The 20,390-nt window shown below is 38.7% G+C and overlaps 2 protein-coding genes across 5 annotated transcripts; one reads left to right on the top strand and one right to left on the bottom strand.

Annotated features, from left to right (window-relative positions):
- Positions 1-51: 51 nt before the first annotated feature.
- Positions 52-14,335, top strand: ccdc9 (coiled-coil domain containing 9). 4 transcript variants are annotated; one of them, XM_056756737.1, is made up of 16 exons: positions 52-317; positions 1,889-1,944; positions 2,303-2,407; positions 2,587-2,733; positions 4,123-4,431; positions 4,580-4,663; positions 4,744-4,911; positions 5,189-5,370; positions 5,478-5,539; positions 6,031-6,078; positions 7,970-8,084; positions 8,267-8,408; positions 8,621-9,116; positions 9,591-9,719; positions 9,860-9,958; positions 12,722-14,335. In XM_056756737.1, the coding sequence occupies exons 1-16, from the start codon at positions 161-163 to the stop codon at positions 12,724-12,726; spliced, it is 2,304 nt and encodes a 767-aa protein (XP_056612715.1). In that variant the 5' UTR covers positions 52-160; the 3' UTR covers positions 12,727-14,335. The 4 variants fall into 4 exon arrangements, with proteins under 4 accessions (XP_056612715.1, XP_056612713.1, XP_056612714.1 ...); XM_056756735.1 differs by lacking the exon at positions 12,722-14,335 and having other exon boundaries at positions 9,860-12,714; XM_056756738.1 differs by lacking the exons at positions 52-317; positions 12,722-14,335 and adding an exon at positions 1,337-1,419 and having other exon boundaries at positions 9,860-12,714.
- Positions 14,336-18,405: 4,070 nt separating this feature from the next.
- Positions 18,406-20,364, bottom strand: LOC130429202 (uncharacterized). Its single transcript, XM_056757643.1, has 3 exons — positions 19,785-20,364; positions 19,569-19,698; positions 18,406-19,474 (listed from the first exon to the last, which is right to left on the bottom strand). Exons 1-3 carry the CDS (start codon positions 20,339-20,341, stop codon positions 18,719-18,721), a joined length of 1,443 nt encoding a protein of 480 aa, XP_056613621.1. The 5' UTR covers positions 20,342-20,364; the 3' UTR covers positions 18,406-18,718.
- Between the last annotated feature and the right edge of the window lie 26 nt (positions 20,365-20,390).

Here is a 20,390-nt window from a genome sequence, read left to right as displayed (position 1 = left end):
CTACAACACGTACATGTTCAGCTAATTGTCAATGATATAACTTACGTAATTTCTTCCACATGGCATGATGACAAGACACGAATCCCTTTCGCAAAGCGGCACACACTTCATCGTCGTCATGGGACCAAAAGCCTCTTTGTTTTTTGATGTGATTCCATAAATGGGTGCGAGCGAAGCGCGCCGCATCCGGACCCCCGTGACCGTCGAACACGGCGAAAAAGAGCCACAGGCCGCGGTGGACCGTTACGGGGTTTCGCGTGGCGGTTCGAGGGAATCGAGGTCTGTCGGAGAGTTGAGCTACGCTCATCGTCCTGAACGTAAGTAACCGTTATAGATCCAGGGATGGAGTTTTGTATTAAGGCGTCCCGGTTTTGGCCAGCAGAAAGGTCTTGTGCGATCAATTCATCCTCACTCGGTTCATCCTCGTGCTTCATCGTCAGGACGTCCTCCATGTATTTCCTGCCGCCTTGATCATAATAAAGGCTTGCTCGGCATGAAAATATCCCATCCATCGTCTGATCTGGAAAAAGGCCGACAGAGGTTTTTATGTTTGAACAGATGTAGGACTCAGGCCGGGTGCGTGCTTTCCTCTTTGTTTACCTGTGATGTTGTGAGCATGCGCAGAAACACCATGACGAATTCAAAGGGGTCAATGGAATCCTTAAGTTGTTTGACCTTTCATTTGATGGAGCCTGAAAGTATGAAAAACAATGAAAGTAAAATAAATGTTAATATTTCTATAAAAAGGTCAATAGGCATGCATAACAACTTGTTTCTTGTTTGTTTTACCATGTTATTTATGTACAAATAACTAAAGTAGATAGAAAATATGGTTTGGGTTTAAATGCAACCTGAAATGGCAGGCTAATAAATTATACTCCGTTTGTACAAGGCATTATTTTATTATTACATTTCAAAGTGTGTCAAGTTTTGAAAATTTGTTTTGAAAATCATCTGTCCAGCAGATGGTGCTGTGAGCTGTGTTTTAATCATTTTTTTAAACATAAAAGTCCCACACCTAGATAGCAAAATGTATGGTAAGAATGCCTTGTTTGTCGATGTTGTTGTTTTGCAATTCAAGGTCAGTTCTGAGCCTGCTTTCTTGTATTTTACTACACAATAAAAACTGATTCATTAGAATGAACATGGTTTAGATTTAACACATGGAACTGTAGAAAATCATTAAAAACGGTAATATCTTATTATAAAAATAGTAATAGTACGTAACACATTATATTATTTAAGATATTTCTGTTGGAACATTATTTTCACTTCAAAACTAGGGACCTTTATTTTAAAGCGTGTGTTTGTAAAGCTTTTAACCGGAAGTAGAAGCGACGGAAGTATATGCTGAGTTGATGCGGCCGTTTAGCGAGTGCAATTACAAGTCACTTTAAGGTGCGCTGGGCTTCGTTTGAGGTAAATCATGTATTCTTTACAAAAAAATGCATTACTTTTTATATATATGTATATATTGATTAAGTTCAATAAGTGTTCAAGTGTTTCTTATTTTGACTAGTTTCATTTTGCGATCCCAAATCGACCCCTACATCCAATGTATCTTTGTCTTGGCGGCTCCTATGATGATAATGCTACATTCAGTATCATGAGACAATCAACATACTGTATATTGAGGGTTGTGCTTCAACCCTCTCCAGTGTTTGTAGTAAGATGATCTAATAGCTTATGCAAGATTTTGCACTGTCGTAAAAGGGTTTATAATGATGCAAATCTCTCCACTAATGTATTGTAGTTTTGCTCTATTGTAGTGGTCGTTTATTTATTTTTTCTGTGTGCCAATCTGTGCAGATTAATAGTTTCCATTCTGACGGCACTGCTTGTCTTTGTTACAATTTTTTTTTGTATTTGTCTTATCTTTGCCTTGTAGGTACGAGGCAGAGTAACTTTTCACCGCCACTGTTTTATGACAGGCTTCCAGCCATGGTGAGGCTCACTTACATTAATTGTTTTCTTTGGAGTTAAGTAACTTCGATAGGGAGTGAACAACACTGTTTGAGAATACCTGCTGTTGTCATGCTAAACATAGATGTCTGATTTCACATGTTAAAGGAGGATCCAATCAGAATGGACATAAGATCATTTTTTATGAATTATTGGAAAATTTGTTGCGTGTTGTTTAAGTATAATGAGGTCCTGCAAAGTGTAACATGTCTGTGTGCATAGCCCATTTGATTTTATCATTGCATTACATTTAGATTAGCATAAAGCTACAGTATGGCAGTTAGATACATTAGTGTGTGCTTTTTCGGTGTTTCATGTGTTATTGTGTGCACATCCATAGTCTTCTGCGGTGGATCTAAAGACGAAGGAAGAGAAGGATGCTGAGCTGGACAAAAGGATTGAAGCTCTACGGAAGAAGAATGAAGCTTTGGTCAAGAGATATCAGGTAAAATTGGCTGCAGGAGTTTGATGCACTACTATAGATCTTCCTGGTTGTCTTTTATCTCACATATATTTTGCCTCAAAGCGTTGGCTTTGAGTCACTATTACATAAACATATTATAATGGTTATTGGACAACTGTTCCAGTTTAATTTATTCATTTGACATACTTGTCTTTTGCTAGGAAATACAGGAAGATAAGAAGAAGGCTGAGCAGGAGGGCATCGCAGTGACAACACCTCGCAAACCTCGCACCCATGAGCCTGAGTCAGAACGAAGAAAGACTGATAAGGAAAATTTGACAGTGATTGACGAGTCTGGGGTGGCTGGGGTAACGCATAATATTTCCATGATGCACACGGAAAACCAGTTTACTGATTTCCATTTTCGTAATTTGACTTTTTTTCCATTATTTATTTTGAGCACGTTACATATCATTCATTCTACAAAACAAACATACTCATCCCATGAATCGGAAGAGTCCAAAATACTAAAAGGGACTTTGTGCACATTGGATTGACTAGTTCTGGTGTCATGCATCTTGAACCTAGCCCACAGAATTTTAAGCTTTACAATCAGTGTAACTTTGCGTATCCTTGTGTAACCTGTACAACTCCAGGCCAAACTGCCACTCCCATTATTCGCAGCTCTGAGATTTTAATTTCCCACCTGGGGTAGACTGAGACAAGCTGGAGAGTATTTTCATCAATACCTGTAGATATTCATTAGAACACAGATGGCGTATGCAGCTGTGATTGGGCCTCCCATCGTTGTCTTTGAAGGTCACACCTCTTATTATCTGAAAAATAAGAGATAAGTGAGTTTTACAGAAATGTACAGTAGCTCTTTATATTAATATATTTTATATTTAGTCATTTGGCAGACGCTTTTATCCAAAGCGACTTACAGTGCACTTATTACAGGGACAATCCCCCTGGAGCAACATGGAGTAAAGTGTCTTGCTCAAGGACACACTGGTGGTGGATGCTGGGATCGAACCAGCAACCTTTTGATTTACCAGTTCAGTGGTTTAACCCACTAGACCACCATCTCCACTATAATCTTTCAGAAACGAGACAGACACGAGACCAGTCTCCATCCATTCATTCTGATTCCCAAGTATTGCAGATGCTGGTGTGTCTAATGAAGTCAAGTGTATACAACTGGTTGTAGGATCATTTACGAGACCCTTTCCAGGATTCCAGATTCAGTGCAGACTTTCAGATGTCCAAGTAACACAAGTGGCCCACCCGTCTAAGAACCTGTGTCTTAAGCCGCGGGTATACTTGACTTTCCACATCTGTGTCCGTCTCGCGAACAAACCTGTCCGCACAGCTTCTTGAGCATAATCATTATTGATTAAGCGCGGATGTCTGAGTTCGACACACGCGCAATACAAATGAGTATGTGTGATCTAACCAGACCGTCAGAGGGCAGCGCTGAGTCACGTCATTCACGGACCTACTGCAAATTAATGATAGAGGAAGTCATTCGCCATTGCAAACAATCCAAGCTAACACCAAGGCTGTATTCAAAATCTTTCTGTGTATGTATTGACCCCTAGTTGACTGGTGCACTTTTCCAGCGCATGTACTGTTGTATGAACGCGGATGGCGGACCATACTTGCGGCTTTAATCTACACTTTTATAATTTCTGAAAGATTTTCTTTAATATTGAAGGGGGACAGACTAAGAACTGCTCAAACCTCTTGCTTTCTAGGAGAAGCGTGTGGTGAATGACAGAAAACCAACTAGTAACCGTGGTGATGGTCCTGAAGAAGGAGAGTCCAGTCGGCCTCACGGTGAAAGCCCCCCCAACAGAACCGCCTCTGGTCGGCTGAGCAGAGGGTTCCACCGCGGGGGCAGAAGAGAACCTCGTCCGAACAGAGGTGAACCATGGCCAGACAGGAAATCTCAGGATGATGAAGGCGGAGATGGGCCTATCTTTGCAGAACGCACCCCCAGGGGAGGACGCAGAGGAGGAAGAGGCGGCGGAGGAACGCCAGGAGCCTCAGACAGGAAATCAAAAGTAATTGTCAGTCATTCTTTAAATGGCCAATATATTTGACTACCAGTAAGAGTGCAGACAATAGAGCACAACTGGTATACCTGCTAGTGTCGTTGATGTAGGTTGTATGTGACAAGCTCTTTGAATCTCGGCTGGTGTCCTATTTCAGGAGTGGGAGGAGAAGAGAAGGCAGAACATAGAGAAAATGAATGAAGAGATGGAAAAGATTGCAGAATACGAGAGCGGTCAACAGGTAAGTTCTGGTGAGCACAGCCTTTTATCTACCAGTACACCATCAGTCACGTCTCTGTTTCATATAACACTTTTTTGCAGGCTGATGGAGAGAAGTACCCCATTAGGAACTTCCTGGATGACCCGCGACGTAGTGGACCAGTCCCAGAGGTTGACCGCAAGGAGGGAAGCCGACGTCACATGCGCAACTGGGGTGGAGTTGAATTTGACAATGTGAAGACAGGAGCCGAGGTTGAGAAAGAATGGACGGTACAGATTCTTATTTGTTTAGTGCACCGTAAAATGAGACACTCTTCATTAGAGTTATTTATATGAAATGTAACGGAAATTCAAATGGTTAGTTTAACTTTTGATTAATCAAATTATATGGTTATATTAGGAAAGGGATTTTTTTTAGTTATAGATCAGTCGTACGGTCTTCATCAGGCATATGTAAAGTCAATCAAAATAAGATGCCATCGACTATCAGGGGTACTATTATCAAAAAATGTGATCCTACATTTTGCCCCCTTTGTTCTTGTAACAGAATCGTAGGCCAAGTGGCAGAGGTTCAGGGGATATGACTCTGTCTATGACGGGCCGCGAGAGAGCTGAGTATCTGCGCTGGAAAAAGGAGCGCGAGCAGATTGACGAGGAACGATTGGCTCGTCACCGTAACGCCACCGGCCAGTGGAGACGAGAGTGGGACGCCCAGAAAACAGATACAATGTGAGCATACATACATGCTGCTGTAATTATGAATATGTTGGTATCTGCTTAGGTTTGTGTGAAGAACGGTATTTGGTGGATTAGTGACCCTGGGGGTGTTTTCCCAGGTTTAAGGAGGACTCTCCAGCTGTGGAAGTAGAGGGAACACCAGATCAAAGCAACAGGAGAGGTAAGTTAAAACAATATGCTTCCACACCACCATACAGCCAGTCAAAAGAGAATGTGAAGCTGACGTCACGCCCTATGTTGCATGTTGTGGTGGTGCTGCCATCATGGGAGGATAATACTCCATTGCTATTATTGTTTTGATATGTACCGTTACTTGTTTTGTTTGATATATGGAGAAATCGAAAGTGAAAGAACCATGAGCTTTTCCTAGACGACTCTGCGTAATGCTATTGCAATTTTCTAACACACCAAGACCGACCTACTGTAGCTATGTTTCCTCATCAAACAAGAAAAACAAAACACTGCATTAAACGCACTAGCAGGCAGCCAGCCTTCCAAGATGGTGCAACATTCAACGCGGCGTGAAGTAGATTAACAAGCTCTATGACCCCATAGATATTTACACTTATTATTAGATGTTTTATTGCAGTTCTGTTTTTAAAAACTTCTCTCTGGCTCTTTGGTGATGTTCTGTGCTGTGTGGTCTCTCAGCATCTAGGGGGCGCAATGCCCATGTACAGCAACGCAGTGGACTTTCAGGTCAGCTTAAGGCATGGGACTATGTGCATGTGTGTGCAACGCGTGTCTCTTTTCCGTAATTCACATTTGCCCGAGTCTGAGTGCAAGCCTGTGGCTATTACAGCGATGATAGCTTCTAATTGTTTTCCACTCCTTTAAAATAAGTTACAGTGGGTGTGTGTTTAGCTTGATTGCATTATCTGTCGTCGATAATGCAGATCTCTGTCTGGATAGATGAGAGGATAATCCTGTAACATTTCCTGATCATTGCCTTCTGCTCATTGCCCAGTCATTATTCAATCTTGTATCTCAGTCTTTAAAATATGCATCCGGTCATTCATTTTATTCTCAAATTATAGTTTTCTTGACCTTTTTCCTCTTTAAAATGGATTGTCAATATCACCATTAGCACAAATGCAAACAGTAATAGAAAAATAAATTTCCTGGTGACAAAGAAGCCCTAAATGCTAGTTTGTCAACAATACCAGATACGTATAAGTATTCTTCCAGTATCTCTTAAACCTCTGGTTTTTCAATAGTATCCATCTGGAGAACCGCAGCTCCTCCAGCAGTTTCCGAACCGCAGAACAGAGGGGCGAAGCTTGGGATTTGCTTTTGTAACACAGAAACCTTCATACTTTTAAATAAGGCCACTTTTCAGTTTGTACATTTATAAGTTATAGTAATACATTAGGACAGTACAAAACTTTATAAAACACTAATCTTGTGTCATAGGCTTTATCCCTTTATGTCTTTTTGTATGCTCTTCATTACATAAGAGCCAGCCGTTTTTCTCAAAAAGCCTTTAAATGAGCTACCAAAGATGATCAAAATGGATCACATAAACAGACTGATAAATAAAATATTTTTTTCTTCTCACAGAAATTTGAATAGAAAAGAATAAAACGCATAAAAATGTAAACGGCTAGCTAGATTTGCTGATTACATAAAAATCCATAGATATCACTGATAGTTAATACTGCTGTTAATACTTTTTCCAACAAGCAGATGAGACCTGTTTTACAACCTTATTGTAAAGTGTTAACGACTTATTTTATTTAAGATAAACAGAGCTATATAAAAAAAACTTTAGGGGTTCCTGTGTTGAATGTGTTGTGGTTCTGTAAATGTTGTAAACATTTGTCTTGGTTAAAACTAGACCTCTCAGGGTAGTTACTGTCAGTTGTTTGATACTTATGCTGTTCCCTGCAGTGACACAGTCCTCTAACTCAACTTGGGAGCCGATTTTGTGGCATTTAAGGAAATATAGACATTTATCATAAATTTTATCCAAACAAACATCGGAAAAATAAGCACTCCAACCAAAAGAACTGATGTTCCAGCATTGTATTGCTGAATATATTTTCGGTTTAATTCATCTTTTAAGTTTAAGAAGCCTTTATTTGGGGGGCCGCAAAGTGATGTGACCCTACTCGAGGGGGGCCTTACAACAAAATAGTTTAAGAAACACTGCTCTAACTAACATCACTTTTGCTCTCGGGTTGCAATTCTTATCTTGCCACCAGCCTTAATATTTTGAAGCTGTCAGTCTTAATTCAGTGGACATCTGTAACATTAAATGAAGACTTGCTATTTCTGGCACACACGCTCCTTTGCTGATGCGTTTCCTTTAAATGTTTAACAAACCCTCATAACCGTCAAGGCAAATCTCATCACAGTGCTGTCAAATCAAGGGCATATTTATGTTGTGTCTCATCCATTCCCCTCCCCCTAGCATGAAGAAAGATGCATAGAGGAGCAATCTATCAGAATGACAACGGGCCATCTGTTACTGTCTGCCCAGGATCATCTCTTTCCACTGTTAATTTCATACGCTCTATTGATTTCAAGGTCTTGCTTGGGCCCTTGACATAGTTTAAGGATAAATATAACTCTTATCTCTCTTCTGCAGAAGATACCAAGAGACCACCAAAGATACCATCCTTAGGGGACTTCTTAGGACAGGGCAAAACCAGACCGGGAGGACGTGGCAGAGGGAAGGGTCGGGGTCAAGGCAAGAGCTACAGGTATGCAATAATGCTTCTCGCTGTTGAGAAAGATTCATTTTATTTAACTGCACCGATTTGGATGACAGTTTTTGTTGCATTTTTACACTGTTTGCTACAGGTTATGGATCTATGTTCAGCCAACTGTATTTTCATGTTAAGAATCAACTTCATTGAACATAAAAATTAATTATTTTTTAAAGCATGCATGATAATCGCTGGGATGGAGAACATGAAGAGGAGAAAGGGAGGAAAGAGGAACAAGAAAAGGAGAAGGGGGAGAAAGATAAAGAGACGGAAAACGAAAAGAAAGTTGAAAAGGTCAAAGCTCTACCATCAGAGAAGGTAAATGCAGTTACTGATCAAAATGTTTCATAAAGTCTCATTCTTCATTATTTAAATAGACTAATATTAAAGTTTTGTGAACTCTGTAGTCAATGGTTACCGCCATTATCCGGCTATTAACATTTTTCAAAAATGTTTGGGGTTACATCGAATATTTAAAATATATATTATATCTTCCGGGTTCTTTTAAACACTTGCCTTCTGTGTAACAGACAGATGATGGAGGACTTGCTGAAGATGATGAAGAGGAATGGGAAGATGCCAGTGATGGTGAGGTGGATGAGGGTGAGGAAGAGGGAGAGGGAGAGGAAGAGCTCGAAAAAACAGAGCATGAGGAAGAAGAAAAAGAATCCCCAAAAGATACTAAACCAACAGAAAAGTCATCTACCTCTTCTGGACCATCTACTCCTAGCCCAAAGGAACAGAGAGCTCCGAGACCTAAAGTCCATATTCCATCCCCACAAGAAGCTCTCAGCACACCCGAGGGTCCCAAACCTCTCAGTCCTTTCTTTCCGCTGGACAGCCACCAACCAGTGTCAGACTGGGGTGAGGAAATGGAGATGTTGTCTCCTAAAAGTAGTCTTGGAGAGAGCCCTCTGAGGCCAAGCAGTAGTGAAAACAGTCCAGCCCAGTCGAAGGCCGAACATAATACGACTAGCAGCCCGAGCCATGCAGAAGAGCCAGAAAAAAGTGAAAATACATCTACAGGTAAGATGATGATGGTCTTTGTTTATTATGTTTAACTTTCGTCAAATTTCAGCATATAAAGGGATACTTCACCCAAAAATGAAAAGTTGTTCCAAATAAATGTCTTTGTTTTCTGATGCATACAGGGGAAGATATTTGGAAGAATGCTTGTATCGAAACAGATCTTGTCCCCATTGACTACCATAGTAGGAAAAATTACTTTATAATTTTTTTCTTCTGTTGAACACAATATAAGACATTTTGAAGCATGTAGGACAGCAAACAGTTGTTGGGCACTTTTGACTACCATTGTATTTTTTTTACTATGGTAGTCAACGGGAGGAAAAATCTGTCTGGTTATAAAATATCATCAGAATAAAGAAATGTATACAGATTTGAAACAACTCGAAGGTGAAATAATTTTTCGGTGAAGTATCCCTTTAAGAGAAGCTTAGCTATCTCAGAAATCCAACACGGTTGTGTTTTCATATTTAGTGATGGAATCAACTACCTGTGAAACCCAACAAGAGGAAGTACCAGCTAAATCCACAGAAAATGCCCCCTCAAACCAAGACACAGCAGAGCCAGCTGTGCCGCCCACCCCAGACATCACAAGACAGACTGGTAAATTCAAACAATATATTCAATCATCCAGTTGTTTGTTTAATCATTCAGCTATGTTTACAACCATATAAGAGAAAATTGTAATATATCCTGTAATCTTTTTTTAAGCATTCATTACTTTTCTTTGTACTCTGATACAGAAGACAGTGAAGCCCCGGCTGTAGAGCCAGATCAGAGCCAGCCTGAATCAAAGACTAATGAGGACGTGACAGCGGACCAATCAGAGCAAGCGTTCTCAGGTGCTGTTCTTATTACCAGCTTCGAGACTGTGGCTTTTCGAAAGAAGTCTCTTACTTTGGCTGACGGCTAACAATTAACCAACATCTCCCTTGTTTCTGCAATCTTGAGTCTCTATCTATCCTGCTCCCCAATGTCATGTCTTCTTGTACGTCCCCGTGTTCAACTCTCACATGGCATGACATGGCGTCTCTGCTGTTGGCTTTATCTCTTTGGTCTTTGACAAATGGGAATGCAGCACTTAACTCCTCAGGCTGTGACACTTCTCACTTCCTCTGGGACTGATTGCACCCGTCTGTGGCTTCACACTGGCTGTCATTCTCTCCTCTGTGAACCTTGCACACCTCCTCCTGCACCACTAATATTCCCGGATCCCTCTCATGAACCCCTTTGATTTTTTTGCACCTCTCCCCGGATGATGATTGAATGTGGGTTTTGTGTTTTCCCCTTTCATGCATGTTATGAACTGCTTGAGCAAATTATTTTGGCTGCTCGAACTGAATGTAATTTTGTAAGTGCAAACGCATGTTTGTATGTCATTTTGTGTGCAAAAGGGAACTTTAAACATTTGACTCATTTATTAACATCTACCCAAGAGTATCTCATATGCTTAGGATCATTATTATTGTGCATGAGATGCTTGGCTGTTCTACCAGAACTACTGCTTTGGATTGTAGGTCTTTATATTACACAGGGTAGACCAAATGTATTTATAAACAGGCTCTTTTATTGTCATTTTAATGTTCTTGTATGTTTTTAGACTTTGCGTCTAGATATCTTTTCCGTAGCAAAACATTATTCCACTGCTCTACAAGTTATACAGTACATTTAAGTAGCACGGGAACATTTTTAATTAAAGACAAAAATACATTGTATGGGTCAAATTGATCGATTTTTCTTCTATGCCAAAAGTCATTCGAATATTTAGTTAAAATAAAATAAATAAATATTTAGATATTTTGTACATTTCTTCCTTAAATATATAAAAATTTGTTTTTGCGAGTGGATGGCCTGCTACAGCACCTCTGATTAACAACTTCAAAGGACATTTTCTCAATATTTCTTTTTTTTTGCTCCCATAGTAAGTTTCAAACTGTTTCATCTCCGCCAGATATTGTCTTATCCTAACAAACCATACATCCATAGAAAGCTTAATTATTCAGCTTTCAGATGATGTAAAAATTGCAATTTTGACCATAAGACTGGTTTTGATGTCTGGGGTCACATTTGATCACACCAGGATCTTAATATGCAATTGGTTCTAAATTATGCTACAAAATTGCTGTCAGATTACTATACCTGATTCCTTGTTTTATAGTTGTTGCATTGTGCTGCATTAACCTCAAACAAGGACCCTTGGCAAAATCCACCATAGTTTTATTATAGAAAATCAGTTTTGGGTTTACCAAACACTGACGGGACCTAACAATTTGCATTTGTTTTGTGTCCATGCAATAGAGGTGAATGGGTACCGCTGTTGTTCGGGTACCAACATTATTCTGCAGAACACGAAAGAAGATATTTTGAAGAAAGTCATACAGGTTTGAAATGACAAGAGGTTGAGTAAAAATGACAGAATTTTTCGGTAAACTGTCCCATTAAAATCTAGCCAGAGAAAGGCCGTCATCATGCTGGATTAACAGCTGTAGTGTTTTCTTTAGTCTCTATTCTTTTTCCCTTTTAATTAACCTTTGAGCCTGTATAAACCAGCCAGTGTTTGATGTTTTTTACACATCTTAATGTTGTGACAGGAGTGTTGAATTTTTAGTTTGTACTGTTGTCACATTGGGCAAGTTGCTGGCAAATAAATAATGTGCTGCTTGTTACTCGTATGATTGTATGTCTGCATGTCCCTTTCATCCATTTGAGTCGAGTAGAATCGATGCTTGTGTTTTGTAATGTCACTTTCAAGGGGCTCCATCCCCAATCAGTCATTTGGGGTCACTGTCCTCCTTCACCCTCCCGCTCATAATTTTTGTCATGACATCACACAAGTCCTTTATTATGTCAATAATTGGAGCTAATGAGAGGAAAGATTGAAATCTATTTTTCTAACTAATTCCTCGATTTGAATTGCAATCTTTTTAAACCAATGTGCACATGTGCCCTTGAAATCAACACAAAAGCTAATGGCTTATTAGCAGAATGTTTGCCTGAGCAACATGATTCTTGTATGTCTTAAAATTGGATTACTTTCCTGCATTTAGCCTGTTTAATGGACAAAAACCTTTTTTCATTACTGAAAAGCTTTTATGAGGAAACTAGAAGTGGACTTGAAGATCAGAGGATGGTAATGAAACTCAGAGGAAATTAAATTAACTCATTGTCTTCGATGGGTTTCACATTAGGAACACATTAATTGCGGAGTTTGTAAAGTCATAAGGAAACGCAACAATTACAACCCATACTTTTAAGTTTTTGTAATAATCGTTCACCTAACAACAAATATTCGATCATTACTCTGCAGAAAGTTAGGCTCTGTCAGCCTTGGTCACCATTTACTTTCATTGATTTTTTTTCCATACAATAGTGAAGAGTGAATAGTGACTGAGACTTTGAGTCGCTAGCATTCTTATTACCTTACCTTGTGTTGCACAGAAGAAAGTAAACCATATGGGTTTGATACAGAATGAGTAAGTTGGAGGAAATCATTTCTCTTATTATTTTTTGTTTGAACGGTCCATTTAAATCTAAGAATGCAGATTTGTTTTTTGGGTTTTATCTTTGTTAATCTTTTGATCTCCTTGCTATATTTCTGTTCACAGAATGAGGGCTAAGAGCACTAGGTGAAACTTCTCTGTGGTCTACGGTCCATGAGAGGAGGCAAGCAGAGGCAAGAGAAGACATCAGGTGGCGACTGGTGACTTTACATTAATGGGGTTAAGATCTCCCCGAACCTCACCACCATTTCATCCAAACTGCCCGCTGTATTGTTTACTTATCCCTCATTGGTTGGGGCTATACTGTTATCAAGCTGTGCTTCTCTTTCTTGGATCAGTATCCAGGACAGACATTTACCTTGGGATTACTCTGTAAAGCATGCTACACACAGAACATGAGATGAAGGTTTTTAACATGGAGAGGTGTAATTGCCAGCTCTTTATCATCAACATTATGACATTGATTATTTTTGACCCAGCCCACCTAGATCACAAAAATATATAAATCTTTTGTTAAAGAATTATTGATTCAATCGGACCCAATATTTGAGCACTAAATTGAACTCTTCTGCATAGTTGATTAGCATAAATTGTACTGCTGTCTATGTCTAAGAAGTCATGCTTATCTTGAATTGTAATCCCTTGGTAAACTAGGGCATTTAAAAAAAAAATCAGGTGTACTGCTTAAAGCTTATCATGTGAACATGAAATTTTCAAAAAATATATACATGTATAGATGTTGATTTTGCCACAAATGATTGGTGCCCTATGTAATGAACACATGCACTGACCAAAGATCATGATGCGTTTGAATTAAATGGATAGTTTACTAGAAAATGAAAACGCTGTCATCACTGTTCCAAACCTGTCTAAATGTCTTTGTTTAAGGGAAGATATTTAGGAAGAATGTCATTAACCAATACTGATCTCATCCCCATTTGACACATATAGTATTTGTTTTCCCTACTATGGCAGTAAATGGATGAGATCTGTTTGGTCACTGACATATCTTCCTTTGTGTTCAGCAAAACAAAGACATTTATACAAGTTTGGAACAACCTGTGGGTGAGTAAATGAATGGCAAAATTTTCATTTTTGGGTGAACTATCCCTTTAAACAATTGAGGCAACAGAGAATTTGTACCTCAGTTCTAACATTGGTTTGACTTCATGCTTATGTTAAGTAATTTTTAATGCATTTACAGCAGATTATTGATATATTTGTGTGTTTTCTGTCAAGTTTTCCGTTATATAAATGAATTTAGTTGGAGCTTGAAAACTTGCATTATGTATAGATCTTAAATGACAGACATTCCAATGCATTGTGTGAGTGCTCCACTCTCGTGCATTGTTTCCTTGTTTTTCAGTTTAGCTTGTGGAGCAGAAAGAATCATGACATTGTGATTGTATTGTACCTGCATCGCCCTGCAGACAAAGTGTCTTCCTGTTAGCGGTAGAAGATGTAAATATTGAATTTGATTGCTTCTCTTGAAGTTTAGTTTGGCTTGTCAGCGGTGCATGTAGCATGATACCGAAATGTTTAGATTTTCTTATAAAGTTTTTTAGTTTAGACTACATCCAGTCCATTTTTTGGTTCATTTGTTTTAACTTACTGGAGAACTTTTGGTTGCTTTTATCACCCTAATATGATGTGTGAACAATAATCGCATTTGTTTCTGTACTAAAGCTGTCATAGCGAATAAAATACATTTTTGCCTTATGCACTAGTTGACCTATATAAACAAAAGTCTTGTGTTGTATTTATTGTCTTCTTTCGTGCTTGCCACATTAAGCAAAAAGCCTAACCTACATTTTAACAGTTTAATTAATTTCCGCTGCCCTCAAATTTTATCTCAGTAAAAATATATTGATATATGACTTGCTATTATTACACCTATCATGCTTGATTCTGATAGACTCGCGATATTTGCAGGTCAAATATTCCCAGATAACCTCTCAAGCTAATAACGCACGGAACCCGTATGCAGAAAAATCATTTTTAACAGGTTTTCTGACGTTATATTGACAAATGATTAAACCAAATTGCCTGTCCGTGACGTCTGAAAGTCTTTTCCTTGCGGAAGGTCTGGAATCAGTAAAAATATTTCATATTCACATAACAGATCCAGTTTTTTTCTTATGTGGAAGTACGGTTTAATAAGCGGGATAATATAGTCCTACTGTAGGAATACAATCAGTCGGCTGATCGAAAAATAAAACCCTTCAGTGTCTTCACGTCGGGTCCTGATCGCACACAGCCGGGGTTTATTTCTACGATAACAAACCGGATGACATATTATCCCTTACTTGTATTGTGTAGGAAAGTAGCAATTTGACTCAACCACATTAACAGAAGCAACATGTGGAGTTGAGCACAATAAAATAATACATTTTCTTGCCAAATAGGTACAGATAAGATGTCAAATATATTCTAGACCCTGGCTGAGATGTAATTCAGCTTTACCAATGAGGTAGATACTTGTGGATAAAGGGAAATGATCTTCTTGACCAGTATCACTTTCCAGTTCGCCGCCTTGATCATATCACAGTCCCAGAATAAATGCACCAATATTACAATAACACTTGAAACACAACTGGGAAACATTATCGGAACAGATTCTTTTTAAACTGGACATCAAAGACTTTTAGAAAAAGTCGAACACACTAACTGATCAAATCTGCGAACTGACACAGACTTTCTGCAACAAAAAAATGAAAATATGAGCATAAATCCTGTGTAATTTAGCCTTAAATCCTATATTAACTTAACCGGTTTATTGTTCATTTTAATATAACAACGTTGCTTTCCTATTGTCATTTTATTATCTAACTAATAATAATACCCAGCCCTTTTTCCACAGAGGCTTTTGATAATAATAGACTTTGTGTGATGTTAAAAGTCTGTATTTGTGATGGGGATAAAGAGGCAGGACCTAAAGCTCGCGGGGAAGATTAAACTCCGCCCAGTGTTTCATTTAAAACTAGGGCGCATCTCTATGAAGCATGTAAAACGCATGGATGAAGCGCGGGTCGGATGCAGCTGCAGGAATTCAGGCACCTATTAACATCACATCCGATTCTAAGGAACATCTCTCAGCCATCTCGCAATGAAAGAAAACAAACCCGCAAGCACTGCCAGGACCAACGAGGGAACGGAGAGGATAACGAGTTATCCCGGTGACCAGAGGGTGAAGCAGGCGAGCAGAGGCACGAAGATATGGATAAAAGTGGCGATGGGCATCGCTTACTTTCTGTGCGTTTCAATCGCTGCGTTCTTTTTAGCGATCTACTACGTGCTCTTCTGGACCCCAGATGCGTCCAGTCACAACAGCACGAGGACGTCAAACCGCTCGTGCCTGCAGGGATAGAGGGCACGGACAATGACACGCGTCGCTGGAGATTCACTCGCACGTGAACAACACGGGAGATTTGAAGACAGATGTTTTACACATGTTTCTGATGCACTGTGCGTGTTGTCCCGTCATACGCGCGTCATAGGCCTATCACTTATTAACTTGAACTTGCAGCTCATTTATCGACGCTTTCTTTTGCTGCACTGACTTATTTACACGTAATAATCGAGCATTTTTTATGTCATATAGCCTATTTTATTATATTAGATTATATAATTTGTGGTTTATTTTTTTCTCTGGCTTATTATGAAATAGCAATAATAAAGCACTATAAAGTGTCAGAAAATATATGAACAGTAATGCGTCTGGTCGTTTTTGTACAGGTTGGAGTTGCTTTAAAATTAGGCAGAAATTTGCTCTTATTTACAGACATGTAAACATTATATTTGACCATTAACCAACAGCCCGGTTAAACGGTACACGATTTGTTTGAAATCTTCTCTAATATTTGTGTCAATTCATGTTTTGTGTTTGATTTGTTTGACATGTCCACTACATTGAATGTACCGACTGAAGCAACATACAATTAGCCTGAATGATCGTTGAATCAGTATGTGGAAGAGTTGAGAAGATTTTGACAAGATGAGAAATTGATTTATCAACTTGTCGGGATCTTGATAACATCTATTTTAAGTATTTGCAAATGTTTCCTTTGGTCAAAGAAAGAATCTTCTGTTCTGGAGATATTTTTCACTATAATAATTCAACAGATCTGAAAGATGTCACACGAGATTTGTTTTGTATGTGTTGATGCCTCCAGCACCGGTAGTGTCGTCGAGTTACGGAACTGTCCAGTCAGTTTAAAGTTAAAAAAAGATGTTATATAAATGGTACAAATGTCACAATCTTTCCAGACTTTAAAGTTTAGCCATGATACAAATTTTAGATTAAGCTTTTTGGGGCGAAATTGTTTTGTGACGGTACTTCTTCGATTCATTTTTTTATTATATCGCGAACTCACAATTTTCATTGTTGCAAAGCAGCTTTATATACATTTTAAATAAAAAAGTAGTAATATAGTAATAGATGAATAAATAAAGACATTGTAAGGTATTAAAATAAATGGTATAATTGTTTGCATGTGTGTGTATTTCCTAAAGATGAGGAAATTCTGACTTGAGACATACATTTTTGTGTTGTATTTAATTGCTTATTTACTTAATCTTTAATATTAAGCATTATTTTGCTTTATATTTACTTTATTGGTTATTGATTATATTCATTTCTATCTAGTTATTATATGACTTTTCTTAATACTTTATTCTACATTCTATTGGGTGCTGCATTTGTATCGTCTTCACAATAGATGTGTTTGTCTCATTCTCAAGGTTCATGATAAGTAATTTTCCACTGTCTATGTTGGTATAATAACACCTGCTCAATGTGCTTCTAGTCAGATGAAGTCGGACAAAGTTTGACGGAGATAGAAAGAACTCAAGTTCTAGGCAGAGTTAGAACAATCATCTGAATGCAAATATGTTTTCTCTCAACAATAAACTTTGTTCATTTTATTATAACATCACTTTATCTCAAGGCTGCTGTTCTTCCCCTCAGACATCCCGGTCTGCAGAATAGTAGATCTAGTATCAGTTTTGGCGAATGAACATGATGTAACAACACTGGTATCATTTTGGATCAATAACAAGATAGTAGAATCTATCAGATCTATCAACTATATTATTTATTTGAAGTATATTATTTTAAATATTATTTAAGTTATAATAGTCTCTGGGATTCTTGTCTCTGGTAGAAATGATTCAACAAAACAACTTTAAATCCTACTTAAAAAAAACAGGTAGTGGTCTAGCTTTTGTTGAAACCAGTAACTTTGTATTGGCACCTAATGTATTATGGCTCCTCTATGACATATCGCTTATTGCTCCTAAACTCTTTGTAAGTCGCTTTGGATAAAAGCGTTTGCTAAATGACTAAATGTAAATGTACTTTAACAAATAATTTTTTGAGTAATCTCAATAATAAACAACTGATGGCTTCTAATCGTGTTTGTAATGGCATCCAATATATTTTTTCTATCAGGATTGTGGTATGCACAATATAAATATGTATGGGCTTTCACGTAGCTCAGTGGTCAGAGCCTTGCTTAAACAAGGTTGTGGGTTTGATCCCAGGGGATTGCACATACCTAAGTATAAATGTATAGGATAATGCAATGTAAGTCGCTTTCGATAAAAGCGTCTGCCAAATACGTAAATGTAAATATATATATAAGACACAAGAGTTGATTGAGAAAATTAAGATAACAATTTAAATTGTTTTCAGAGATTAAAACCTCAACTCAAGTATTCCGGAAAGTCATGTAACAAGAAGCAGTATTTTCCTGGAGCTGATATTTAATGGAACTTTAGAGCATTGTAAGAGCATGTTTTTAATCATGCAAAAGACTCAAATTAACTCATACATTTTTGTCAAATTCTTCAGCTCATACTAAAAACGATGAATATAGTATACAATTAAAACGCACAAATGTACTTTTTGTTTAAAAAGGTATTTTGTTCATTTCAGGAGCCACTTTGTAAACGTGTCATGCTGAATTGTCTGATCTCTCAGTCCTCCAAACTGGAGAAGTGCAGTCAACATGGTATACAAGTTCATTATAAATATGTTTATATTATTTATAAATTGAACAATAAATTCAAACTCATCAATCCCCATCAAGTGTTATATTTTCTTTAATTCGTCACCGATGCTTTTACTAAAGGGCCATTCTGATAATTTACGAGGAGGCAAGCAACTGTGTACAGCTCGTTGATGCTCCCTGTAATGGACAGAGGGATGACTGTGTCAAACACCTTGTTTTGTTTCACCCTATTGTTGAGACGCTCAAGGTGGACCAGAAGCCCAGCCATGGACTGTGTCTCCCTCACCTCATCAGCTGACATATGTTCCCTCTTTGACAGGTAAGCAATTCTGTAAAACTTGCATGGGACACAGTCATCAACAAGAAATACTTTATCAACCATAATGGCCATTCCGGGTTTGAGCAGCGATGCAATTCCAGATTGCTCAAAAAGCTCCTTGTCAGTGACAGAATCTGCATACAAGGATGACACAAAGGTGATTGCACCATGTGGTGCCATGCCTATTAATCCCTTGAAGGTGCAGTGGGATGTGTAAGCGGAGAAGACTTCACTTTGAAGCAGGAGTGAAGATTGTGTTTGGCAACGCAGTTCTGTGCAATCCATCACCACTTGTGTGTCCGAGTAGTCCTGAAACTCAATGGGTAGATGAGCCTTGACCGCCTCCTCAGACATCCAGATGCGGACAGACCCAAGAATTGTGTACAAAAAATTGGCCCAGGTTGTAATAATTCGGCTCACAGTAGACTGATGGACGTTGAATCTGTGGGCCAGATCCCGATGCTCAAGGCCAAGTGAGAGGTAGACCATGAATAGAAAGAACTCATCAATAGGCTGCAGGGGCTGACCCTGTAAAAATAACAAGGTTTGCACATGCATGTAATGTGTGGGTTAGGCACTTAAAATGTAAAATTAAGCTCTATTCTCCTATTTCTATATTTACCAATGCACTGCACATTGTTCCGGCTTCACTCTTCATTGTGGTTGCTCTAACTCTTGACACATGAATCATGTTGTGCGATGCAGGTTCAATGAGTTTCCAGAAAGCCATTAGATGGCTGTGAGTTAAAAATCTAAAGTAGATATAGGACATGTTTAAATTATTCACAAATAGAAATGAATTGCATATACATATATAACAGTCATTTAAGGGTCGTACCTAGTGTAGAACCTTATATCATCGTCAGAAGCAGCAAATCGCCCCAAAGAAAATCTTTGACCCACAGACAACTCCTCCACCTGTCTTCTCAGTCGCTCCACCTCTTTACGGAGTTCTTCTGTCTGGTCCTGCGCATTATCAGCTGCCGCGGGTTTGGGAACTGCACAATAATCATGTTCCACACGACGGACTTCCACTGGCACAGGATTCTGGTTGTTAACATCCTTTTGCTCTGTTTCTACAACGGAGAAGCCGTTCCAGGTGAATAAGGTGGGCACAGCCCCCTTCCTCAACAAGCGACGCCCACTAGGTTTCGATGGCTCGATCAGGTAATCACTGGTAAAGTGTCGACTGCACACTCTTGTGTGAGATGTAATGTTTAATTTCTCGCGTCGAATGTTGTGAATCCACTTTCTCCGTTTTTCCTCGTCCGTAGGAAAAGTGTGGAAGCTCAGTACTGAGTTGAACCGTGAGGAGGCTGCGCATAACGGGACGCAACAATGTTCCGCAGCTTTGCTATCTTCTCGCCGTTGATATTTAAATTTTCTGGAAGCCATAAGGCTTAAACATATATTATAACGTTACTTGAATTATAAATCGCTGTAA

The sequence above is a fragment of the Triplophysa dalaica genome, chromosome 9, assembly GCF_015846415.1.
Source record: "Triplophysa dalaica isolate WHDGS20190420 chromosome 9, ASM1584641v1, whole genome shotgun sequence".
Lineage (NCBI taxonomy): Eukaryota > Metazoa > Chordata > Actinopteri > Cypriniformes > Nemacheilidae > Triplophysa > Triplophysa dalaica.
Note: the sequence above shows the minus strand (reverse complement) of the source record. Positions and strands in the feature narration are given on the sequence as shown.

What these genes read in the sequence shown, in the direction of transcription:
- ccdc9 (XM_056756735.1), top strand. Translation starts at nt 161, where the DNA reads ATGGGTGCGAGCGAAGCGCGCCGCATCCGGACCCCCGTGACCGTCGAA. An exon ending in GCCCAGAAAACAGATACAAT is followed by an intron (nt 5,371 to 5,477) that starts GTGAGCATACAT and finishes GTGTTTTCCCAG; the next exon opens with GTTTAAGGAGGACTCTCCAG. An exon ending in AAGTGAAAATACATCTACAG is followed by an intron (nt 9,117 to 9,590) that starts GTAAGATGATGA and finishes TTTCATATTTAG; the next exon opens with TGATGGAATCAACTACCTGT.
- LOC130429202 (XM_056757643.1), bottom strand. Translation starts at nt 20,341, where the DNA reads ATGGCTTCCAGAAAATTTAAATATCAACGGCGAGAAGATAGCAAAGCT. An exon ending in GATATAAGGTTCTACACTAG is followed by an intron (nt 19,699 to 19,784) that starts GTACGACCCTTA and finishes TATCTACTTTAG; the next exon opens with ATTTTTAACTCACAGCCATC. An exon ending in GAACAATGTGCAGTGCATTG is followed by an intron (nt 19,475 to 19,568) that starts GTAAATATAGAA and finishes TTATTTTTACAG; the next exon opens with GGTCAGCCCCTGCAGCCTAT.